Raw genomic sequence first — 27,325 nt, forward strand, 5'->3', positions numbered from 1 at the left:
GCATTTTTCGGAACAGTGGTGGACAAGAACGGACATGAAAAAACATCCCCTGACAACGTGGAGCGTAGTTACAAAGGCTGCCTTAATTTGTATCATATTTATGTACAAAAATAAAAATACCCTATAGTACGTAATGTATTTTCATACGCATTTTAAACATAAAAGCATTAACATTTAAAAAATCGACACATTGATCGCTAAATTTGCACTCTTTTTAACTCGATATTTTTAGAAGAGCGGCAGACGGCGGCTTACAAGAACGAACATAAAAAACATCGTATTTGATAAGGTTAAGGGCAGTTTCATAAGCTGCCTTTTTATCATATTTCTGCACAGAAATAAAAATACCCTATACGTAATACATTTTCATAAACATTTTAATCATAAAAGCATGAACATTTATAAAATAGACTCATTGATTGCTAATTTGCACTTTCTTTTAACTCTATATTTTCGTAAGTGCGGTAGGCGGCGGCTCACAAGAAAGAACATGAAAAAACATCGCATTTGATAACAAAGGGCAGTTTCAAAAGCTGCCTTCGTATCATATTTCTGTGCAGAAATAAAATACCCCATACGTAATACATTTTCATACACATTTTAAACATAAAAGCATGACATTTATAAATTGACACATCCATAGCTAAATTTGCACTTACGTAACTCGATATTTTCGGCATAGAACAGCGTCAGAGGCATATATTTTACCCTAATACGTATGTAATAACTATCCATAAAATTTGTTAATATAACTTGCATAACCTTTATGGTCTGAACAACATTTCTACAAATGTATGAACTCGTTAGACAACGGCGCTAGCGGCGCTGTTAACTGAAAATTGTGCCATAAAAATACCTTAAAATGCCTATTTTTAATGATATTTTTGACAACAGCCGATTAAAACTGATTCGCCGCTGAGCGATTGCGCCGTTAACCGCGGGCCGCCTGTATGTACAAAACTCTAAAAGCTACAATAAACAATTACTGCCTTTTGCATGCCATACAAATACTATGTTCTTTCACATGCCTCTAAAGTCCTACATTAAGCATTTTCCACAAGTTTATTTATACTGAAAGAAGCCCATTACAAGTGATGTTGCCACCTCTTGATAAAACGATGTACAGCACGGCATACTTCCAGTGGAGCATCAGTCATTAACTCGTGACCTCCCCCAGGAATCATTTCTAAAAAGGCTCTTGGAATTGTCTGGAAGAGAACGAAAGAAGACATTAGCTAAACAATGAAAAGATTCTCAGGCATGAATATCCAACAGAAGTCCATTTCCAAGAGTCAAATAATAGCTATATTTATAACACTAATAATTTTAATACAACTTGTTTACATTCTTAAAACCCTCAGCTGGCTGCATTTTACTTTGTTACAAGACATCTTTTGAAAATGATCATAGCTGGGTTTAAAAAATGCAACTATACTATTTTATTTATAAATGTATACATTAAATGAAGTAAAGGTGCAATTTTGCCAGTTTCAGACGTTTTTGCCTCCTCCAAAACAAAGTTTTCACAATAAAACTAATATTGTAATACTTTCCTGAAAACCTGAATTGGCTCTGGTCACTGACCAGCCCGAACTATATCCTCACATATTTATCCACTATGTGGGTAATTTGAACTGTCAGCATTACCAACACTGCAGGTAAAATCTAGTCTGCCTGTGTTACTGTTGGCAACGCTGGTGCAAATACTGGCCACCACAATCCCGTCTCCTCAACTGAAACATTCACTATCAAATTGAAGTGGGGGAGGAGGGTGGGAATCATTCAGGTGTTCCGGGAAGTATTACAATATTAGTTTTACTATCAAAACTTCATATTGCAATACACTCCCTGAACACCTGAATTAGCCCGATTAACAAAATTTTAATGGAACTGAAGATGTGGGAGAATGGTGGAGGCATAATGCATCAGTGATTAGAAGACATGGAAAGGAGATACTAGGGGAAACATCTGGAATAGTATGGGAGGAAAAGGAGAGCTGGTGGTGGGGAGAAGAGGTGGGGGAAGTGGTGAAGGGTAAAAGGGAGGCAAAGAAGAGATCTGAAGAGTCACAGCTGGAGGAGGACAGAGAGAGATTAAGAGAAAGAAACAAAGAAGTAAAAAGGGTGGTAGGTCAAGCTAAGGCAAGGGCATATGAAGAGGTTTATAATGAACTAGAAACCAAGGAAGGGTTGCGTAAGATGCTCAAACTGTCAAAAGTAAGAAATAAAAGAACAAAGGACATTGCCCATATTAAGCAAATGAAAGATAGGAATGGTACGGTCATAAAAAAGGAAGAAGACATCCTGAAAAGATGGAAAGCGTATTTCGAACAGCTGCTAAATGAAGAAAATGAAAGACTTGTAAGAGAGGATGGACAAGTAAAACATGGGTATGGTAATGGGGATATCTAGGGATGAAGTGATACGAGCCTTAAAAAAGAATGAGAAATGGGAAGGCAACAGGGACCTGACTTAATCCTAGTCGAAGTTTGGAAAGCCTTAGGAGAGGAAGGGGTAGAGACATCTTGTATGATCTGATGGTAAAAATATTCGAACAGGAAAAGATACCAGAAGAATGGCGGGAAAGCATATTGATACCTATATTTAAAGGTCAAGGTGATGTCCAGGAATGCAGTAATTATAGAGGTATAAAACTAATGTCTCACACGTTGAAGATTTTGGAAAGAATAATGGATAGCAGGCTGAGAGAGGAAGTGAGAATATGGAAGGAACAGTTAGGATTTATTAAGGGAAGCGGCACAACGGATGGAATATTTTGCATAAGGCAGCTAATGGAGAAATTCAGAGAAAAACGAGACCTGCATCTGGTATTCATAGACCTTGAAAAGGCCTATGACAGAGTGCCAAGGCAAGAAATATGGAGATGTTTGAGGGAGAAGATGGTGCCGGAAAAGTAAGTCAGAATTATTCAGGAGATGTACAGGAATGTGTATACTAGAGTGAGGAGCAGTGTTGGAGAGACGGATGGATTTGAGATAGGAGTTGGATTACACCAGGGGTCAGCACTTAGCCCATTCATCTTCAACATCGTGATGGATGTAATGACCAGGGATGTTAGAGAAGCAGTGCCATGGTGCATATTATACGCGGATGACATTGTGTTGTATTCAGAGGGGAGGGAGGAGTTGGAGGGGAGGTTGAGAAGTGGAGAGCAGCACTTGAGGAGAGAGGAATGAGAATAAGCAGATAAAAAAACCGAATATATATGTTCCAGTATTACTGAGGACAGTGGAAGTAGCATAAGATTGGGTGGGGAAGAAATAAAAAAAGTATAGAAGTTCAAGTACTTAGGGTCTGTATTAGAGGATATTGAAGCATGGGACCCAAGAGGTGAGACACCGAATTCAGGCAGGGTGGAATAAACTGGAGGTCTGCATCAGGGGTTTCCTCCTGTGACAAGAAGGTCCCTCTGAAATTGAAAGGAAAAGTTCCATAGGACGGTGGTCAGACCAGCAATGTTATCTGGAACAGAAACAGCAAGTATGAGGAAAACAGAGGAGAAGAAGATGGATGTAGCAGAAATGAGAATGTTGAGATGGCTGTCGGAGTACAAGGGAAGATAGGATTAGAAATAAGTATATAAGATGATCGACAAAGGTAGTTGAAATATCAAAGAAAATACAGGAAGGAAGGCTTCGATGGTATGGACACCTGTTACTAAGGGAGGAACGTCATGTTGGAAGACATATGATGGAAATGGAAGTGCGGGGTAGAAGGAAGAAGGGAAGACCAAGAAAGAGATGGCGTGATTGTGTAGGGGAAGATATGGTATTGAAAGGTATAAATGAGAACTAGGCACAGGACAGAAATCGATGGAGACGACTCATTCGCAATGGCAACCCCATATAAAAATGGGTTTAAGCTAGGAAGAAGAACAAAATTTTAATGGAGGTGGGATCAATCTAATTCAGCCTGACCTGTCCACGGAGCATATGCAGGTAATTCATTATCAACCTACCATGCATAAGTGCATGTATCCTTACCTAGTTATCTACTAGTGTGTGAGGATGTGTACAAAGAAAGTACCTCAACGTCAGTGTTGAGATCTAAGGTAATGTCTGATCAGAAGTACCTCCCATGTGGTAATCTATACTTCTTATTCATGGAGGTAAAAGTAAATCTCCTTATCTAGTCGTCCAACTCAGTTGGTGAGGATGTTTTTGCAGAGGAAGTACCCTTACTGTCAGTGTTGAGGTCCAAGGTACTGCCTGAGTCTGAAGAACCTCCCATGTTGTATTCTATACCTCTCATGTATGGAGGGGAAATGGTGAGCCTCCCATGTGGCTATTCGGCCTCTTATGTATGGAGAAGTTGAGTGTGCAGGACCTTCGAGTTCTCTACTGCTCACTAACGCAGATGACTGTGCTGAAGAAGTTGAAGTTATTCCAACATGACCATTGGGATCTGCCTAACCTCAAGGACCTAAAGGAGCAATACACTCAGCCCAAGCTTGACCAACAGGAACTCTTTTTTTGAGTTCATTAAGACTATCACTGACTACCTAAACTTGTAAACTTCTTAATGATACCAAGCTAATTATAAAACTGAATTGACCGCAACAACAGGACCCAGCAAGCAACCTTTTCTCTAAAGAAACTGAAAATCCTTAAGGTAGAGTGTTGTGATAATCCACACCGACTCTCAAATAACCACCTCCAAAATCGCAGACACCGAAAAATTCCCCCAGAAAACCGAAGGGTAGCCATCCGCGATACTTTGCGCCCTTGGACGCAACGCACAACTCAAAGGCTCCGAAAGCGATGAAGAACCAACTGACACTTGATTAATAACCCCTCACAAGAAGAAACAACTTGCACTTTGGAAATGGAACAAGATGGACACCTAGGTGAAACCAAATAAGATTCTCGGACGAGCTAAAAGTTCCTCAGTATGTGACAAATAATGAGAGCTTGAACTGGACACAGCAGCATTTGTGATCCGTCACCTCCTATAATCATCCAAAGATGCTGCTGCAACTCTACTTATGACGACGACACAAAATTGACCATCGAGGAGACATTTTGTTTTTTTTTCCTAAAAAACTGGTGCCGAGTGCAAGAGGCGCCCCTCAACAGAACCTTCCTATGAATGTCCGGATAGTGAGGAGGCAGATGAATTAACAAGAAGTGCCTCTCATCCTTGACAAGATGTAGTACAGCCAGCCGAAATAGTAGTCTGGTATGCAAACCCCATCAAAACCGAAGTGATGAGTTGTCAAACAGTCCAGGATTGGAGAAACACCCATCAACTCTCACAACATCCACATAAAGTGAGACAAGGCCTCCGAATGACTGTGAAAGGTGTCTTCCAAATACAAGCCTCACGATGTTTGAGAGACTAATGGTATAGTTGAATACAATGTATCAAACATTGCTTGAATTAACTGTGAGGTTCCTCCGGAGCCTGGACTGCAGAAAGAGAGAATGGACAAAGTCCACCATCCATTTATACTCGCTTTCTTTTGCTGGGGAAAAAAAACCCCACAACTATCACCCGATTCTCTCTTCAAAGAGCATCCTTTGTCAGTCCTGTCCAACCGCACCGGAACAGGAAAAGGAGAAAGGGTGAACACCCACAAGAGCAGCACCAAAGAACCCGGAACTTACTACACCTGGCTGCTCGATACCAACACCTGATATATCTTATCTGAGCCAACCAATCCGGTTGTGCAACAATATACCAACATGAGATGATAAACTGACTCCTGAGCTAGTCGTATTCGACTTGGCAATCTTGCACTCCCCAGACACGACGTAACACCAGGCCGACCGCTGGCCTCCCCCAAGAGCCAACCGTCCCCAGTTCCGCGAATCATGTACCAACTTGTCTGTGACATAGCCCTGAGCTAGTCTCACTCAACTGCGCATACCTTCACTACCCAATGACGACTTCGTTCCATGTAAGTAAAGTATCCAGATATTCATTTATGGTAACTAAGAACAAGAACATTTGCTGAGACTCAGTAAGATGGTTACATCTGGAGTGAAGGAAATTGACTAGTTGGCATCTCTGACTGTCTAGGCCACATCCCCCCTTTCCAGTAGGGCTGTGTTAACAGCAAGCTTGTAATAGTAATTCAATTGAAATGTAATCAATTACATATTTTCAAGGTAATTTACTGTAAATCTTTAATCTATATTTAATATTAAATTTCAGTCGTAATTTGTAATTTGATAATACAACTGGTAATTATATTGTAGCTGTAATTGACATAAAGCATCATGTAATTACTGACTGACATTCGTCTGCTAAGTGGATGAAGACTTCATACTACCGAATTCCATCACCTGAGAGAATATTCTTGGAAAGCAATGAAATGTACTAGTTCTTTATGATTTCTCATTTATATGGCACAAGATACCATTATTAGCTATGTTAAAATGCCAACAGAGTTAAAAGACCGCCTTCTCGCTTGACTACTACAAGAAGAAAGCATGGTATAGGTGGGGAGGAGCTTAGTTACGCCAGACAGAGCTAGCCACTCAGGGCCAGGAACCGCTATGGGAATAACGCTACCTTCCTATATATACCTTGGCTGAGAATGAGTTAAATAAGGCGAGGTAACTTACTTCAGCCATCAGCTGAATCCTGAACCAAAATATGACTGCTATATTAGTATTTACAATATGATAATATGAGGATACATACAATATTGGATTACACAGCAGGCAAGCCTACACAGCCCAACAATGCTGAAGTCAGACTGAATCTGATTCTTGTATTTGTTCAATTACATTTATGTACCGAATATCATACGATCCCATTCTCATTTCGTGTTCAATTACTCCGGTACTGAATCATAAGTCAGAATGCAATGAACCTCCAGGATTGGCCAATATTAGGCTACTGTTGTTAATGTTATTCAAATTTTTTTCTGTACTGAATTATCATAAGTTAATAGGCATTGCCTAGAGATTTAACTGATATTAATAATTACCATACCGTATATGAATAAGGCCAAATCGACAACCTGATCACCAGGATTATTCACCACTACTGCAAGATGAACCAATTATCCTTAGAAAGAAAAAGGAACCTTTGAAGACAGAGCGCTATCCAACCCTTCAGAACCAGAACCAACCAAAAAACCACATCCAAACGACCAACCACGGACTAGAAACCTTCTACTGCAAAGAACTCGTAGCAGAAAATAAAACCAAAGATGGCTCTAAAGACAAACTTTCACACTAGACACTGCAAGGGAGTCCGAACCCGAAGGAACCTCTTCTCTTCCTAAACACTACCTAACCTATTAGTATAGCTAATCGTCTGTCCCTGGCCTAACTTTTCACTAACCTTAGAACTTACCTCCTTGAGGGGGAAGGGGGAATCTGCTGCTAAACTCTGCTTGCTTTTTGCTGGGGTGGGTGGTAGATCCTACCCTCTGGGTTTGTGATTCTCCATGACCCCCGCCACCCTGTGGGGCTGGTTCTGGAACAGGCAGGGGAGCTATCTCTATTTCAATTAGCTTGGTCATAAAATTAGCAAACAAGTTACACATTCTGTCTTGCAATTCTGAACCATTCCTACTCTAGCTCTTAACTCTCGCGATTTTGCTGCTATCTTCTATTTGCTCTTAGAGACTAGAGATTCCAACAACTAAGGTAGTCCTCTAAGTGATCTAATGAACTAATCCTTACATTCTCTACACGTCTGTGACATACATTGCACTTCCCTACAGCTAAAACAAAAAATGTCTGTCATTTTGAGGGTTACTCATCCTTTGTTTGCACATGGCACAGAAACGAAGCATGCCGACATATCAACTAGCAGCTGTTGGATGAGAGGCTGATGAAGCAGATTGCGGTATGGATTTTTCTTGATGAGGCTCGACTACCTCCTCCCGACATTAACAGAGAAGTTCCAAAAACAATCAAATATGATCCAAATCGGGGAAAAATCGGAGACATCATAAATGAAAGCCAAGGATATCAAACCCTATCAAGACCTTGGTAAACATTGTGAGAGTCGGGCTAAAAGACCAAAAGTTCGCTGGGAGCAGGAATACATGCAGCTCTCCACACGAACAATGAACAATTGAGGAGATGGGCCTGTTGTCACCTGTATTTGCAGCAGTGTTGCCAACAGAAACACAGGTAACTCATTTGACTAGATTTTACCTGCAGCGTTGGTAATACTGACAGTTAAAATTGCCCACTTAGTGGGTAAACATGTGGGGATCTTTGTAGCCTGCTCAATATTTGTTTCTAACCTACAGCTATGACCTGCAGCTTAAATTTTATGGCATACTTTCTTGACACCTTCTTTTCCATTGTGTGAAGCAAGAGTAAAAATTAGCAAGTTTTTAATGAGTTAACACTGTAATGCAACTCAATAAACATATGCTATATATATGATAACCAACATGGCCAACCTGCTGTCTCTAGATTTGGTTGTTTGTCATTACTTGTTGTTTATGAGTGTTTTGCATGCAAAAGTAATTACAGTAGACCCTTGACTCACGAACACAATCCGTTCCTAGACCTTGGTCGTGTTCCAAATTGTTCGTGACTCGGAGCTAATTTCCCCATAAGGTTTAATGGGAATAATATTAATTGGTTCTCGACCCCTACGAACCAATATATATTATGTATATTTTGCCTTATTTTACACAGATAATGTAAAAGTCAGTGTAAAAAACCTTAATATATCTAATAATATAATTTAAATGGTAAACTAACACTATAAAAACGTTTGTAAAGTGAACACTTACTATGACTGGCGAGACTTCTGGCTTGACGGACAAGAGAAGAGGAGGTGGTGGGTGGGGAGGAGGTTATTGTGCGGAAGGAGACCCTCCCCCATCCAGGTCGGGGAGATCTCGTTCCGGAGATTCAACTCTTCTAGGTTTTTTTTGGTGAACGTTTAATCACAAACTTATCCAATGTCTGTTGCCTTTTCCTTCCTTGCATAACTTTTCTGAAATGGCTCATTAAATTTTCATTGAGCATATTCACGATCCTGTTCGTAACAATTTTTTGTCCGGATGATACAATTCAAGGAAACTGACCTGGAATCATTCCACTTTTCCAATGCGGCTTTTATCACATCACTGCTGACATCTGTAACTTCCTCCCCAGCCTCCTCTTCGTCAGTTGATTGCTCCCGAGCAAGTTGCTCCTGCTGCTCTTTGTGGAGTTGAACAAGTTCGTCCGCAGTCAAATCTTCTGAATGTTCAGCGACCAATTCTTCAACATCTTCGTCGTTGACTTGTAGACCCATACTGTTGCCCATGGACACAATTTCTTGCACAATCTCTGCATCGAAGCCCTCAAAGTCACGGACAGTTACGCACTGGGGCCAAAGTTTCCGCCACGCAGAATTTAATGTGCGGTACGTAACTTCAGTCCATGCGTTATCAATGAGGGTTATGCAGTGAAAAACATTAAAGTGCTTCTTCCAAAATTCTTTTAAGGTTAAAATTTTGTCTCTTCAGTCACACGGAAGCATCTGGAGAAGAGCGCCTTCGTATATAAATTCTTAAAATTGCTAATGACTTGTTGGTCCATGGGCTGGAGAACAGAGGTCGTGTTGGGTGGAAGGAACTTGAACTGAATGAAGTCATGTTCACTGCAGTCAGCCAACGTACGAAGGGTGTGCCGGGGCATTATCCATGATCAGAAGGGCACCGCAGGGGTAGCTTGTTCTCTGTTAGGTACTGACTCACGGTCGGCGCAAACACTTCATCAATCCACTCCATAAAACAAGTTCCGTGTCACCCATGCTTTTGTATTGGCCCTCCACATTACAGGCAGTCTGGCCTTATTTACGTTGTGCTGCTTAAAGGCACGCGGGTTATTTGAATGGTAGACAAGTAGCGGCTTTAGTTTCAAGTCGCCACTTTGCGTTTGAGCATAACAAAAGCGTAAGCCTATCCTTCATTGGCTTGTGGCCTGGAGCGCCTTCTCTTCTTGGGTGATAAATGTCCTGTTGGGCATCTTCTTCCAGAAGAGGCCCGTTTCATCACAATTGAAAATCTGTTGAGCGACCGTATCCTTCGGCCTCCACGAACTCGGCAAACTCAGTCACGAATGCCTCAGCAGCAGCCTTGTCTGCGCTAGCAGCCTCACCATGCCTAATTACAGAGTGAATTCCAGTTCTTTTCTTGAAGTTATCAAACCACCCTTTACTAGCCTTAAAATCATCTGGCGTGGCACTAGTAGAAGGAGTTTCCTTCAGCAAACTCTGATACACTTGCCGAGCTTTCTCGCAGATGATCGGCTCGTTTACACTATCACCTGCATCTGTTTCTCATGTACCCACTTCAAAATTATTTTTTCTGCCTCTTCGAGGGTTTGCGATCTCATCTTGGTTAGTACTGTCACTCCCTTCGCAACATTTGCTTCTTTAATGGCATCCTTGTTTTTCAAAATTGTCGAAATTGTCGACTTGGCCATATTGTACTCACTTGCGATATCGGTCACGCGAACACCACGTTCAAACTTTTCTATAATTTCTTTCTTTATTTCAATGGTTATCTTCCTCTGCACCCTCTTCTCACCATCACTCTTCACTTTCTTACTTTCACCACCACTCTTCACTTTCTTAGGGCCCGTATGAAGAAAATCACAAGTTTTAGCGCAAAAAATGCTAAGCGAATTGACGAACGTCTTGTACACAATGAGATGAGACAAAGAGCGATGCGTGGGTGACGCCGTGCGTGGGCGGCTGGAGGATGGCTGTTCCCATGGCAACTCAAACGCTCTCACGTGTGCTGGGCGATTTCGCGCATTTTTCAAATGTTTGTGTCTAAAAATTAGTTTGTGAAACAAAGTGAATTGTTATTTTCCAGAAATTTCCAGCATTTTTCAAATGTTCATGTCTCAAAATTAGTTCATGACCCAAACAGAATTTTTATTTTCCGCATTTTTTTTGTTCGTATCTCAAAGTTAGTTCGTAGGTCAAGGGTGAAATTTTACCTATAATTTTGGTCGGGATCGAGTTGTACGTGGGTCAATGCGTTCGTGAGTCAAGGGTCTACTGTATCAGAAATATTAATGAATTCTTACAAAAGCCACAAGTTTGGGAATCCTGGTTGAATGTATGATGAATCGCATTTAACTTCAGAACCTTCACTAATTTGTTAAAAACTTACATATGGTAATACCACAGTCGAGAAGACAGCCCTCTTATTTTCTTCGTTCTGTGCAGATAATATACAAGAGCTCTTACTGGACATAAGAGCCATTCTTCTTCCTCTGGACCAAGAATATTGAGTAAATTCTTGAGAATGAAGGAGTGTAGTCAAGGTCTTGATAGATTTTCATTATTGGCTAGAAAATTCAACATCAAGGAGCAAACTGCATCCCCTTGTGAGAAGCCAACTCTTTTCTTCATACCATGGAGCTCACTAACACATCTTGCTGACAAAAGGTTACCAAAAATAACATCTGCGTACTTTGTTAGGTTCCTCATCAAAGAAGACCGCATAGGCTTAGAAGACAAACCCAAAAGCCATTTGAGCACAACATCAAGGATCCACGCTACTGAATCCTTCCGGCCACTTGGAAGTTTCGAAAGACTTGATCAAGTCTGAAAGGTCACTATCATTAGAAAGCTTCACTCCCCTGTGTTTAAACAGACGCTAACATCGCTCTGTAACCCCTAATTGTCGAAGAAGCTAAGCGCCTAGATTCTCTTAAGAATACAGTGGTACCTCGACATACGAAAGGCTCTACTTACGAAAAACTCGAGATATGAAAGCCAAATACAAAAATTTTACAGCTCTACATACGAAAAGTTTTCAAGATACAAAAGGTTGTTGCTGTAAAGTCCCGAGATTCCCCCGGACCACCGAGAACAATTTTAAAACTCCCGCGCCGCCAGCTGAGTAAACTCGCCACCATCCTCCCGCTCTCCCATTGGTTCCTGATGCTAGTCACCTCATAAGATCCTGCTCTCCTATTGGTCAGCATCTACCCCTTGTGCTTTAAATATTCTATTGGTAAAAGGATGCTGTAAATTGAAAAAACTTATTCATGCAATACATTTAATAAAAAAAAAACATTAGGTAAAGATAGAATAATGAATAGAAATGAATGGTTATTACACTGTTTGGTAGTTTCAGTAGTTGGAGAGAGATAATGAAAATTTATGGCTTACTGTGTACTAGGAAAAGTGATTGCTTGGCGATCGTTCGATACTCGTAAGTGCTGGATGTAAACAGAAGTTTTGGAAAACTTTTTTTTTTTTTGTTTTATTATAGTTAATGGTTACTTAATAATTATTGAAATGAGTACATGCAATACATTTAATAAAAAAATTGTGAATTAGATATCATATATAAAATAAATCAGACTGCTATCATGAAGCCAACAAATAATTATTTTTTAGAATTCTTCCTCTGTTTTAATATTACATTACGTATATGTTTCATTATAGCTGTCAGTAACTTGGTATCTCCATTAGGTAAAGATAGAAATAAAGAATAGAAATGAATGGTTTTATTATCTGTTTGGTATTTCATTAGTGAAGAGAAATACTATGAAAATTTATGGCTTACTGTGTCCTAGGAAAAGTGACTGCTTGCTGAATGTAAAAATCAATAGGAAGGTTTTTTTTTTGTTTGTTTGTGTATTATAGTTAATGATTAATTAATAATTATTTGAAATGATACATACTGATTATTTATACATTTTATTGGCATATTCTATAGCTTTTAGCTTCTTAGGTTTAGATGTCAGAACCATAGACTAGGCTACAGTAGCAACCTCTAACATAGGCTAGGCCTTATTGCTAAGGGACTATGCTAAAGTCCTAATATATGCAGTAAAAATGGGGTTGAACATTACATGCAGTTGAATATTACTCAAGTATGTACAGTATTTTGCCTTTTTGGAGTCATATTTCTTCCGTCGGACGGCGTCGTAACCCTAGAACATGTGTTGTAGGCCTGGAAATATAATTTACTAGGGTGTTTTTTTGAGGCTTGGAACGGATTAGCCATTTTACATGTAAAATGTGGTCCAAGATACGAAAACCTCATGATACGAAGGGCGCCTCAAAAACGGATTAATTTCGTATCTCGAGGTACTACTGTAGAAGAAAGTCTGCTGCATCCCTTATAGGGGTTCTCAGAAGAAGAGACTTTTTGTTTTGCTTACACTATCCTCAAAAGACTCAATTTAGATTGGTAAAGTCTGTTAGAAGAAGCTCTTCTGTTTGGGGGACACTTAGCCCAATAGCTTCTGAAGCTCTCCTCAAAATGCCTGTCAAGGCCAGAGTGGACAATCCTTGATGGAACTGTGCAAAATGTGGTTGTCTGAGTAGCGACTTCTTGAATGGTAGGAGTCTCGGGAAGTGGACAAGAAGACTGAGAAGATCTGGAAACCATTCCTTTCTTGGCCAGAATGGTGCTATGAGAGTGAGAGACATTCTGATGAAACATGACTTTGTTCAGAACTTGTCTTATCAGACTGAATGGAGGAAAAGCATATGTGTCCAATCCCAACCAATCCAGGAACATTGCATTGACGGACCATGTGAGGGTCTATGACTGGCGAGCAAAAGAGAGGAAGGTGATTGTTCTTGGAAGTGGCAAAGAGATCTATTGCTGGTTTCCCCAGATTTTCCAAAAGTTTAGAAAAACCCTGGCATCAAGAGTCCATTTCGACGGAAGTACCTGGCGACCTTAACTCAATTCATCTGCCAATACAGTTATTCTTCTCTGAACAAACCTAAGAATCAGGGACACTTGATTCCTCTCCACCATTAAAGAAGGTCCCTTGCTTTATTTCTTGTAAGGGAGAAAGTGTGTTCCACCTTGTTTTCGAGTGACAACAATGCGGTGTTGTCCGCATGTACTGCTACCGCTTGTCCTGTGACCTGGTGAATGAATGCCTGCTAACAACTTTACGTTGATGTGAAGTGAAACACTGTCTAAAAGTCTTGGTTTCGAGAGCCACCACACCAAAGTCTTCTTTGATCTCTTTTGTGTTGAGAATTGTCAAGTTCAGCCGAGACTTTCTGCACCACGATACCTTAAAGAAGAATGGAAAGGGTTGCCATGTGTAACCTTCCGAGTCTTACAAATTGCTCCATCGACGATAATGCCCAGCAATGAAGAAAAGTCCGCATTGACCACCAATGTTAACCAGGAGCCGGCATAGAAAACGAATTGAGTTACACCTGGTCTGTTGTACCTGTTCCTCCTTTGAGTGGTGATAACGTCACCTACATCAGCGATGGGAATCTACGCTTGTAATAATTGTTCAGTAAGACACTGCAATAAAAAACAATTGGGGCTGCCTGAGGCCCTGGGATTCATCTATGCAAATACACTATCAATAGTTGACCATGGTTTTCTTTCTTAAAAAGGGACCAAGTGGCTGGGGTAATTTTGTTTCACAGGCAAGGGATAGTTATGAGGTTTGTGCAAATACCAAACATAATACACAGACACTCACCTTCTCCATTTCACACATTTCCACAAGACCAACACGATCATCTTTCATACCATGAAGTAAGAGGGTTGGCACTGTAATACGTCGATGGAAAGCAACATCTCCTTCTGGCCAGTTCTGACCTTTGGCAACATATTCCAAAACATATCTTGGAGTTGGAGTCACTGAGTGTCCAGACAAAGTGCTTGCAGCAAAATGTTTTCCTCTAGGTGAATATAAAATATCACGGCTGGAAAGAAAATCAAAAATACACTACTAATAATAGCGGGAAAGAAAAAGGGTTTATTTTACATGAAAACAAACAAATAATTTTGAAAGTTAATGTTCTCAAAAGTACTAAAAACTGTTTAACAAATTACATATGACAAAAGTAGACAGACTGGCTACGAGTCTTTGTACCTTTTCCAGCTCTTTTGACCATCCAAAGCAAAGAGAGAAATAGACTGAACCCAGAAAATGACATCAGATGTGCCCTTACAAAACTATCTCCTTGCATTACTAAAATGATCTCAAACCAAAGGTGTCATTTTTCACACTACTGAAGATTTTTTTTTTTAAGTACATATATATATTTTTTTCCACTTATTTTCAACTGAAGATGTGATTATTTACATGAAATTATTTTATTTATTTCCAGCAGAAGTATTTATTAATTTATTTTTCATTTTTCACCCTGATGAACATTATTTCAATTATATATTCTCTCCATTTATTTTCAACCTTATTATATGTATGCATTCTTTTTTCAACAGAAGGAATAGTATTTCTTGATATATTTATTTCAATAATTGAATATAAAGGAAGGTTCAACCAACTAAGAGAGTTTGTTTCACATTAATCATGTACAAAATAATAGATATGTTATGGGGGTAACGAGCTTGGGGTAATGACCAAAAGTAATTGGGAACCACTGTGCTAATGCAAACACCCATGACTGGGCTAAATTTAAGGATGGCCAATTTATAAGAAAAACTAAAAAAAAAAACCATCATAATGGAAAGAGGAAATACATATAGTATATCCTCATGGTAAAAGAAAAAAATTCTATAAAAATGTCTGTGCATTCCACGGGAAGTGAAAGTGAATATTTCCCATCCATTGTGGGCCTCTTTTCCCTAAGACAGTCATAAAAAAAAGATGATTTTACAAAGTTATAAGTATTCTTTCTAATATTTTTTTTATTTTGTCAAATTACAATTACAGCTCAGACAATATCCTAAAAGATGAGAATAAAACCGGGAACAAATTGTATGAAAAGAGCAAATGTTAGAAATTTGTACGGACGTGGCAGTTACGTGTAAAGAATGTCCAAACAAAAGAGAAAAAATATCAGTGTGTGTGCTAGCCCACCTGTGTTTTGAAGTTGAGTGAAAAAGAACCATTTGAGTTAGTGGCAACTGATTGTGTAACTTTGCCAGTACTGGAAGAAGAAATGTAGCCATGGTTGTTAAGGTAGATCATAAGATTAAGTTTGTAAGTTGTGCAGCGGTGATAAATAAGTCGAATGAAAACATTGCAAGTTGTAAGTATGGTCTTGTTGCATGCATGTGTAAGGAGGCCAATCAGAGTGCTGTGTGAGAAAGGGCTGGAGTTTGTTGTAGACCTTTTGAGCAAATGTTCACATAGTGGGGTATCGAGCATGTGGTAACAACTACATACATACAGAGTAGAATGGGTTGGCGGAACAAATTGTATAGGGACTCTGAGTGAGATGTTATGAAGTGACTGATAGAGAGGAGTGGAATTTGTTGTTAGGAAGAGTGGTAGTGATGTATAATGGGTCAGTACATAAAAGCACTGGTATGCCTCCAAGTGAATATGTAATGAATTGTGAATGGTAGTATGTGAGAGCAAAGTTGGATTTTTTTTTTTTTTTTTTGTTGAATGAAGAAGAGCAGGATGTGTGGACACGGCAAATGAAAGTTTTGTGAGTTTCAGAGTAGGTGATAAGGTGTTGAAGGAAGTGGCTGAGAAGGGCAAGATCAACAGCGAGTAAGATGCGTGAGAAAATATGAAGGATAAGAGCACACTATAATCAGTTGAGAAAATGGAGAGGACTGCCAAAAATACATTATGGAACATCCATTAGGAAGTTGTATGGGAGGAGAAGGAAAAGAGAGTAAAGAACTTAACTTGTGAGTTCAAGGAATGTCGAGGATACATAAGATTTGGATAGACTGGGAACAACACCGAGTCATGAAAGATGAATAGGTGCTGTGTGTGAGTTTCCATGAGAGAGTGTTGGAAAAGTGAGGATGGGAGTGAGTCCTGAGTTGGAAAATGGGGAGAGTGAGTGAGAAAGAGTTAGTAAAGGGGAGGGTGGGGGAGTTTTGGATAACTTGAGTCGAAGCATAGCAGTTGAGTAAGAGTATAGAAGAGATGATAGAAGCCATGTCAGGTGTTAGTGGGGTTGAAGCAGACGAACCAAGGCTGGGTGAGTCTAGTGCAGTTGGAGTAGGGGCCCGTGAAGAAGAGGCGGTGCATGAGAGGCCATAGAACAGAAGTCAAGGTACAGTTCTGGAAAATGAATGTGTAGTGAAAAAAGGGATTTTGAAATGAGTGTGGTAGGCTACATGTAGGCTGAATGTGGTTGATTTTTTCTTTTTTCATGTTTGTTTGCTAGTGAGGGTGTTGGGTTTATTTTATTATTCATGTTTAATTTTTTCTTTTTTTTATTTGCTGTTGTGTAAGGAGTGTTGCTCCCCTTCAAACAAACCAAGGTTTGAGAAGTTAGGAAATATTAAAGAAATAATACGAGTACATAATTGAAATTGAGTAAGAGTGAAAGCAGAGTATTATGACTTGATAAAAATATACAGGGAGAGAATGCAAAGCTGCTAGATTGTGGAGACAAACACTTGATACATGCCAAACCTCTACCCATTTCCCAATATACGACACTAACGCTAAACCCTACATGGTGCCAATCTCGACACATTTGCCGCAAATAAGTGTTGATCTCTTCTTCAAGGACACCCCGAAATCCAACCAGTGGGTAGAAGGGACTCTTTAGCCTTTGGTAGGCAACCCTTCTAAGAGAAGATTTCTAAATACAAACCTTATCCTCCAACCTTGGACTATGCCATAGCCATTGCACCATGGCCTTCATGGTCTTGGGTTTGAGCTCCCTTGCCTGAGGGTACAATGAGGCATTTATCCTCTTTTATGTTCACATTCCTATTTTTTTTTTTTTAAAGTGTGTATGGCAGATTGATGAGAAACCAAAAGATGCTTGGTGGATTATCTGGAAAGTGCCTTCATCTTTATCTTATCCTCCTTCAGAGCGTTTTATTTCTAAATCCATCCGACTGTTAAGGAGAATCGGAGTTTTACTAACCTGTAAATTTGGTTCCACTATCCTGCTTCAATTCTACTATTCTCCAAGCCCTTAACTTTGCAATATCCCTTCAAGATTTCTGCTGTGTGACCCGGTATTACAGTGATAGAGTTATGAGTGATATATGTAGAGTTCACTTGCTGAAGTACGTATTATTGTGTTACTTAAGTGTTTTCCCATTTAATTTCACATGTCATCCCCTCATATGCTACAATGATCCCTGCGTTGCAGACCCGTTCATGAGTGTCTTCTTGGTTGACATTACCAGTGCCATATCCAGTCCACATGCCTGGAACCCAGTGTGAAGAGTGTGCTAGTTTTCCCTTGTGCCATTCCCTTGCAAGCATCCTGACCTCATGGCAAATTTTGACTTTAAAAATCTAACCATGTTGGGTTAGTGTATAACTGCAGTATTGTGGTGTTTTGTTACCTGTTACAGTAATTGCAAGTGCCACCAAGCTCTATTGTTAGCTCCTGTGTATTTCTTCTGATCTCTTTAGTGAATTATATGTGTTTTATTGGACATTTCAAGTTTACCTCATACTCCTAATAGTTGTTGGTAGTAATTTAATTTTCACTATGGGACTTTCTTTTCATATTTGCACTCTGTGCCTAGGTCCAAATTCAAGCCATTCATTTCCATTATCCTAGCTACCCTACCGCATGACAATATTAACTGAAAGATGAGACTAATTTAACATTAAAATGTCTCTTATTTCACTCACCTGCAACAGCCACATGACAGAAATGGACTCAGAATTGCGGCTAGGTATGAATACATAATGGACTTGGCTGGAGGATTTGGGATAAGTGGAGTCGGTCCACCGCAGCTTACCAAAACCACCAACCTTACAGATAATGGACGTCCTCTCGCTAGTGCTGCAGCCAATGATGCCCTGTCAAAAATCAACACTATATGTATCAAAATCCTTTTGGAAAAATAAGCTTCAAACTATCTTTATACATAATTTTTTATCCTTACAAGATAACTTACCATAGTTCTAATTACCTACAAGCTTTAAAAATGTTTCCATGGCATATTGAAAATGATTCACACATTGGCAGAGAAAGAAACTGGAATTCCACTCTACCTATCATTCAAAAGTTTCATTGATCAACATTTCTGTAAAAAGAAATTAAATTAAATTTTCATAAACTCAATTAGGTAATTAAATAGCTATTTACCGTAATGTACATTACTCATCATATCTCTAGCATTTGACCTTGAAGAGCATTTCTAAGTTATTAAAGTTGCCCTATAAGAGTTTCCTTACCCATAACCATGTCCAATCACAACACACTTTCGTCCTTGAGGTATAAAAAGATCAAAGACAAGAGTAATGTGATCAAGCATTTGTGAAAAGGTGTACTGAGATGGATCCCTGGGAGCTGAGCTTAACCCATGGCCTAGCAAGTCTGGCGCAACAACCTGTTAAATAAGCAAGAAATATTTCATTTACAGGAGCTTTGTGCATGAAAATCTAAACTACTGCACAGATATACAATTACCCAGCAAAATCACCCTCCATTACTGTAGTTTTCTGCTATAATGGACACTTGAATAAGTACCCTCATATAAAAATTTTTAGTTACTTGTACCAATAATAAAAAATTTATCTTTAGATTGTACCAACCATTCTTAAGTTTGAACAAGCCAAGGAAAAGCTTTTACACCAAGTTTTGACAAACTTAATAACCCTTAATACAATGTAAATAATATAAAGAGTAACCCATAGAGGAAAGGTCTGCATTAATGTACAATGACATGTATTAAATGTCAATTAAATATTGTACCAGAGGAGGGGGGATTACAGCACAGTAAATATGTTAAATGTGTAGTGTTTCATACCTTATGTTAAAGGAGAAATATAAAGATGATCATGGTCTTTAATACTATATGAGTTTTCTGAATGTTAAATATCTTGAATGCATCAGCAGACAGAACTATTACTGCATTTTATTTAGGCTATACTGTACAAATTTTCAGAAGCAATTATTTTTGCAAAGATATATCAGATTTAAGGGGGCCACCTGGTCACGTGCCTGCCACCCGCCTCCCCAATGGAAATGAATAACAGAACATTATTTTCTTTCAATAAATCATTATTAGTAGAAAAAATTTGTTTATCTAATGATTATTTCAATTACAACAGCTACTACTAAATATGACAAATTTGTAACTAATTTGTATTTTTCATAACTTACAATCCTGAGGTCTTAACATTAGGATAAATACTCAGCGCCAGCTGGAAACCGGTAAAGTTTAAAATAATTGTGTATGCAAGGGACTATTGGCATCTGTGCTTGGTCACAAGACATGTGGGGCCACCCACATACCCCTCATTAACTCGTGACCCCGTTAGTTATTCTTCCAACCCAGGTTACTTGATAGAGGGGTGGTTAGAGGTGGGCCTTTGTATGTTAAGACCTCAGGTTTGTAAGTTATGAAAATTACAAATTAGTTACAAATTTGTCATTTGTTCATATATGAAACAAACCTTTGGTCTTAACATTAGGATAGACTTACTCTTGGTGGGAAGTAAGTACTATTAACCAACTGGGAGTTTGCCACCTTTGATCAGTTTTCTGAATACCAGAATTCTACGAAACAACTGACCAGTATTTCCGAATCTAAGACATATATGAATATCATAGAATCAGACTTCTGGGTTTTTACACAATGTCATAGTTCATTGCATCCAAGGAAGATAAGATCTGTTCCCCTAACAAACTAATTCAACCACTCATGTAGGTTTGTTATCATTCCTCTCCCCCTTGCTAAAGAGAGGAATGTCCTGCTACTGATAGGTATCTTACTGATACTAACCCTAACAGTATAGCCACTTCACTCACCTGTACCTTGTCCGTTCCAGCTTATGATGGTACTCTCTTCTTACTGCCCCGTTAAAGAAGGAGACAGAAATTTGAAAAGGAAAGAGGCCAGTTAACTCCTCCATTTCACATTCATACCATCATCTTAGACAAGATACCAACTGACCCCCACCAGGGGTACTGGATGAGTTACACCTTTTGTTTAGCAGCCACTAAAGGACCCAAGGAAATTGAGTCCAAGGACCTCTGGGCAACCTTATATATATATATATATATATACAGGAAATTGAAGTAGTTTTCATAACAAAGAACCACTCTCAAATTTCAATGAACAGACAGACACCTCCTTAAAATTGCTCAATTTTGAGTTTCAATACAGTCACAGATCAACCGTCACGATCATTTTAACAGATATGTTCTTAAATGCCCAGAAGGCCCATATTCCTCCGTGCATTGACCTTCTCTTCTGTTAATAACCTCATTGGTACACAACTTGACAAACAAGGAGTAGGCTTGACCGATCGACCTGTTTGGCCTGTTCCTTTAACGTCTATCACCTTAATGTTCTAGGGTGACCATAGTTCTTTCTATAACCACAGAGTACTTTGACAAGTCAAAGCCGGCCCTGCTGAAGGTCCCTCACACATATCACACCGTACTGAGCTTGACTAAGAAATGTATCTGTCATCATGGGCCAATTGGGAACTGATGTTCCAGACTACTTTTGAGTCTACGTCAAAACCCTGGTTATTGAGTACTCCCACTCTACCAAGGTCAGAGGAGAACCCCCCATCCACGGGTCAGTTTCTATAACGTGATGATGCATGTGCCTGGGTGGTAGTCCGCAAGGCTACTCTGATACAGGAGTATGTTTTACTTCTCAGATCGGAGTTCTTATGTGCCCCATCCAGTTCGCTGCTCCTGATTCATCTGAAGATTAGTCAGGTGTGAAGCGATATTCACATGCCCAATCACCAGTCCAACTGTATATACCCATGCATGTAAACAAGTAATTACAGAGATTCTTACCCTCTGTTCTGACAACCTCTCCACCAGATCATTGTCTACTGACCGAATGCCTTTAAGGACAGAAAACGTCACATACAGGCAGTCATGGCCAAAGTGTCATTCTGTATATGTGAGCTAACGACCTTTGGAGTCGTGTTACGTCCGAGGTGACACTCTACACCGAAAAACTGAGAACTATTAGTTTGAAAGGGGATACTGGTCAACCTCCAGACCTTGAGATATTAATTCTACCTCTCGGTGGTGCCTCTTCCCCACACGAACCTGGTAGCGATGATTGTGCTACGATAAACTTTATCAGTCACTCATCCTGGGTCCTCCTTAATTACTGGAACCCATGTTCTGCCACATCCTGGATGTGGCGGAACAGGTAGAACCTAGAGTCTGCGTAACCTCCAGGTTGTTCCCAGTATCGCAAATGGAATCCTCAGGCTCCTCGAAGGGTGAAACCCGAGACAGCTATTACATGGTTTTTCCATTATACGAGTTCCTCTCTGGATGAGTGGTTTGTGCACTCATCTGCCAAACCGGTGGTCGAGGTCCTACTCCCATTCGGCCAACGCGAAATCAGAGACCTTATTTCTGGCGATAGAAAATAATTTATCGATATAGTGCGGTTTCGGATCCCACAATAAGCTGCAGGTCCCGTTGCTGGGTGACCAATCGGTTCCTAGCCACGTAAAAAATATCCAATCCTTCAGGCCAGCCCTTAGCCCTAGGAGAGCTATTAAGTAGCTCAGTGCTTTTGTAAAAACTAAGATCCCAACCACGAAACACCTTATGCAGTGACGTGTTGCAATATGATGGCATATGTTCAATATGCTACCCTTCAAAGGGAAATCCTATATGCCAGAAACCATCATGCTGCTATTCTCGAGTAACCTAGCCCAGAATTGTACCCAACGTCACTTCACCCTACCTCACTCTTGAAGAATGAGAAACTCCCCACTTTCCCCTTCCAGATATGATGAGGTACTAATGCCTTGCTCTAGCCAACTGAAGCTCGAACCCTCTATGTTAGGTTCATGACTTCAATATAGAAACTAGACCAGTATGGAAGAGACCCATTTGCAGATTCCAGGTTAACCTAGCCAACAACCACTTGGACTAGTTTATGTAGGTATAGTCAATTAAGAATTGACTAACTTATTTTAAGTTGGCAAGACCAGGTTGACCCTGGCTTGGTTAGGTTAGGCTATGTTAACCCTTCAAATTAGGATAGGACCCTGGTTTGGTTAGGTTAGGCTATGTTAACACTTCCAATTAGGCTAGGCTAACTCCTCCATCACTTAGGGTAGGTTAAGTCCATCCGAGATGTACACTTAGCTAGGCTAGGCTAGTATAGACTAGCTTAATCTAGAAACTAAATGACTTAGGTTAGGGTAAAGCCGTTCAAGAAAGTTTGGGCTATCCATGCTAGGCTCAACCACAACCTTCTAGGCTGAGGTGGTAAAAGTGTTTCGAATGGGTAGCCTAGGCACTAGGTTATGCTCGGCTATACTTATAACCTTACTAATTCGCCCAACCTAAGATAGTATGGGCATGTTCAAGCAACCAAATCATGTTAAGCCATCAACCCACTGTTAGGCTACGTTGACATGTATGTCGGAACCACCTAACCTATGCGTTAGGCTAAGCGGACCCGGCTAAGCTAAGAATTGTACCACTCAGACTAATCTAAGATAGTAAATGCAGGTTCGAAAGCCAAACCGCAACCATTAGTTGGTCCAAGCCAGCACATGCATACCCAAACCAGTTAGTTCGGACAGTCTAAGTTAAGAACTACTACTCAGATTAACTAAGATAGTAGCAGTAGACTCAAACTGGCTGGAATAGGCTATGAATATTACCACTTATTAGGCTAAAAGGTAAGACCCAATTATCCTGGCTATAGCATCTTAGGTTACAAGTGCCCTACTTAGGCTTGGCTACCTTAAGTGACAAAAGAAAGACATTCACCTCTTTCTTTCGACTTAAGTTCCCATTCGATTTCATTAGGAAGAATGGTTCTACAGTACTTTCGAAGGAACCAATCTTTCAAATAACTTTAACTACTTGTATAAGAGTCGAAGCGTTTGGTCAATATTCTTATAGGAAGAAACCCGCTTATACCAATAAGTATACAAAACATGGGAATTCTCCTTACCTGTAAAGGTTTGAAGTTTTCTGGAGTCAACCCAAAGTATGCTACTTCCCACCATTCAGGCTGCATACGATTACTAAGAGGTATCCATATCCTTCCATCAATCCGTGCATTTTACGTGTTGTAAAATGGACTCTACATGACTCGAGCGAGGTAATTCATACACTTTCGTATCCTTTTATAAACCAAACAACCATGTTTAATCCCGGGAAAGCATGCTGGCAGGTGTCTCCGTGCTCCCTGAAAGGTTATTGAATTGACTAATCAAATCAATCACCTCCTCATACGAAGCCAGAAACTCTTGGTTTTCTCTTCCCTCCGGTTCTAACGCACTGTGTTCAGCCACAAGAGACGTTAACTCACTCCTACCCTCTGACAAACGTCCGGGTGCGTCATGGCCGTCCGACCATACGGCCGCGACATCTTTGATCTTTAATGGCCACTGATGGCTTGATCTCGAACAGTCAGTAGGATCTGAGAAGGTATCTATTTGCATATGTCATGGCCTTCCAACCATATGGCAATGGCACCTTTGATCTTTAATGGCTCAATCCCGAATAGTCAGTAGGATTTGAGAAGGTATCTATTTGCATGCGTCATGGTCGTCCAACCTTAACTTCTCCTCTTGGCTCTAGGATCAGCTACGAAGTCCCTATCTTTCCAGGATTGGCAGGAGAACGCACTGGCATCAAAGCCAGTCACCTAAGCTTGACGCCTAAGTGAAGGATACAGAGGAAAGACTTGTGTCTTTTCCATTACTATGTGACTTGTATCTCCTAACGCTTGTAATTTCTCTCAAAAACAATGTGCATTAAAAACCTCCAATCCGAAAGCATAGTTGTAATGTACTCTTGTACCTCGAAATGAAAATGGAAGCATGTCTTCGTGTAGGCTGCAGCTGTGAAGTGACGTCATGGCGGTTGCCATGTTTATGACGTCACTGAGCAACTCAAATAGCACCCTACCAGAAGTGCAAGGCGGTGTTATTCTCGTAGTCATAGCAACCTGATATTAAAGGCTGCCTTGTTGCCCTATCTGCTTCTTTACAGATGGCGACGCATCCGACCCCCATTCAGTGCATGTCAGGATAAAAGGGACATCCATCATGTGGGATCCTGGGTGGCAACACGACGTTATACATCAAACCAACTGTCCTTCTTGGGTTGGTTCTCCTGATAAGCCTAACGCCGACCACACAACTGCATCCTCTCTACACGTATCTGGGAATGAAAACAAGATGGCGATGCACGCCTCCCCGCATGGAAAGGAGCACAATTCGTCATAATTACTTCCCAAAGCACATCCAGATACATCAAAGCTTTGGATTACAGGCAATCCATATGAATATGTGATATTCCCAAGCACAGGTAATGAATTAACTGTACCTTAAGAGTTTCTTCACCTACGACTTACTACACGATAAGTACTTTGACGTCAAAAACCGTCGAAGAAAAATAACAGGGCGTTATCTGCTTCTTGTGATATCCAGGAAGTCTCGCAGCATGAGAAGGCTTCATGTTCACATACCCGGGAATTCTGAACAAACAAATTGAAACAACAGAGGGCAAACTAAAACGGCTTTAAAACGACGGAGCAAAGCCCGTCCTCACTTAAAGGCGGTAAGAAAATAACTAACGGGGTCACGAGTTAATGAGGGGTATGTGGGTGGCCCCATGTCTCGTAACTAAGCACAGATGCCAAAAGTCCCTTGCGATACACATTATTTTAAACTTTACTGGTTTCTTTCCAGCTGGCGCTGGAGTATTTATCCTAATGTTAAGACCGAAGGTGTGTTTCGTATATGAACATATACATATATATATTTACACATACGTACATACATATGTTTGGGTGCATACGTATAAAAATATTGATACTATACGTATATGTACACAATTATTTAAACTTTACTGGTTTCCAGCTGGCGCTGAGTATTTTATCCTAATGTTAGACCGAAGGTGTGTTTCGTATATGAACATATATATTATATATATATATTTACACATCTTACATACATATGTTTGGGTGCAATACGTATAAAAAAAAAAAAAATATTGATACTATACGTATATGTACTGTGTGTGTATTACATTACATAATAGTATATATGATAAGCCTAAGTGGCATCCTCGTGAAAGTTTGCTACATCCGCCAATGTTCAGCAGAAAGTCAGAACCCCTGACGAAGGAAATTAGATATCAAAGGGTATGTAGAAAAAAAAAAGTAGGGGGGGGGGTTGCACTTCCACAAAAAATGATCCCTTTTTTTCATAGATTATAGCCACAAAACACTATGTATTGACCTCAGTAATTGTAGATAAAATTTAAGGACAACATCTGAGATATTATTAACTGCTCAGTAGTTCCTCAATAATACCACTGAAATTTCCCTGAGGAATGTTCTTGAAGACTTAATCAAAATATAAGATACAGACATAAATACAAGAAGTAAAAATCCAAAGAGAGTAGTATAGTGCTCCAAATGATTTAAATAATAATAGAACAAGAATCATAAGCCAGGAAGACCCTAAATATTATTTTTTTCTATAGTGGTCATATAAAGTTAAAACCTTTGTATAATTTTAATTTCAGAAACTTACATAGCACTAATCAAACTACAAAAAGTTATCTATATCTGGGAGTACATGGTTTAATTACTGTTACTGTTTGTGTTGTTTCTCATTTTTTCCATCTGATTTTTATTTTTAAAAATTTGATCATTTCATGAAGTTCATGCTTAAAATCTTTTTCTAATGATGAAATAAATAAATCCTGCCATGTATATTTCATCTACCACTTTCAATTTAACTAGACACATTCATATTGTCGTTTCAAGCGTTAAGAAGCTGTCAAGATGTAAAAATTAATATTTTTTCTCTCTCTCTCTCTTGTGTGTGTGTATGTGTGTAAAAGATGACCACATTCTCTGAATAATTACTTTTTTAAAGGAATAAAACTAAACTGGCCTTACCTCATAACCACAGCAAACAAAATACCACAGCTGTTGTCGCCATAAATCACTGCTTCCTCCCATTCCATGTAAAAATAGTAGTAACGGTTTTTTTGCTGTTTGAAGAAAAGAATATATAACAACTGACATTAAAATACATCTAACTAAAACAATACTAACTACTATAGGTATTTAATACATGATAATTACCTACATTACATGGAAAGCTATGGTCATCCGGACAAAGCGTTGTCCTGCAATCTTTGAGAAGTCATCAGGATCCCTGAGCCTTAACCACTTAAGTATTCCTATCTTAAAGTTCATTTGGGGAAACTCCTTTGAATAATATTCATATCTAATAATCAGAAGAAATTTACTTTCATTTTCTTAGAATGAGAATAACGAGACTGCTAAAGCAGGGTCTTCAAAATTTTGGCTAGGGATAACAAGTCTGCCTTTCACATTTACAGCAATTTAATATAATTTACATACTCATTAATATACTCAACGTAATGTAACATCTTGAATATCATTTAGAATGAGTGAAGTAATCTGGGTGTCGTAGTACAGAACTTGGGCTATGATTCGGTTAGTACTACATTTCAATTCACTTTAG

General features: G+C 39.5%; 1 protein-coding gene across 1 annotated transcript; it reads right to left on the minus strand.

Annotated features, from left to right (window-relative positions):
* Window positions 1-905: 905 nt before the first annotated feature.
* LOC135196058 (protein ABHD8-like) lies at window positions 906-26,866 on the minus strand. Its single transcript, XM_064222521.1, has 5 exons — window positions 26,731-26,866; window positions 19,034-19,188; window positions 18,485-18,655; window positions 14,426-14,651; window positions 906-1,208 (listed from the first exon to the last, which is right to left on the minus strand). The coding sequence occupies exons 1-5, from the start codon at window positions 26,857-26,859 to the stop codon at window positions 1,086-1,088; spliced, it is 804 nt and encodes a 267-aa protein (XP_064078591.1). The 5' UTR covers window positions 26,860-26,866; the 3' UTR covers window positions 906-1,085.
* Between the last annotated feature and the right edge of the window lie 459 nt (window positions 26,867-27,325).

This window comes from Macrobrachium nipponense, chromosome 17 (assembly GCF_015104395.2).
Source record: "Macrobrachium nipponense isolate FS-2020 chromosome 17, ASM1510439v2, whole genome shotgun sequence".
Taxonomy (NCBI): domain Eukaryota; kingdom Metazoa; phylum Arthropoda; class Malacostraca; order Decapoda; family Palaemonidae; genus Macrobrachium; species Macrobrachium nipponense.

Coding starts and splice junctions, on each gene's coding strand:
- LOC135196058 (XM_064222521.1), bottom strand. CDS start 26,859: ATGTCAGTTGTTATATATTCTTTTCTTCAAACAGCAAAAAAACCGTTA. Junction 19,189..26,730: donor TTGTTTGCTGTGGTTATGAG/GTAAGGCCAGTT, acceptor CTTATTTAACAG/GTTGTTGCGCCAGACTTGCT. Junction 18,656..19,033: donor GTGATTGGACATGGTTATGG/GTAAGGAAACTC, acceptor GATTTTTGACAG/GGCATCATTGGCTGCAGCAC.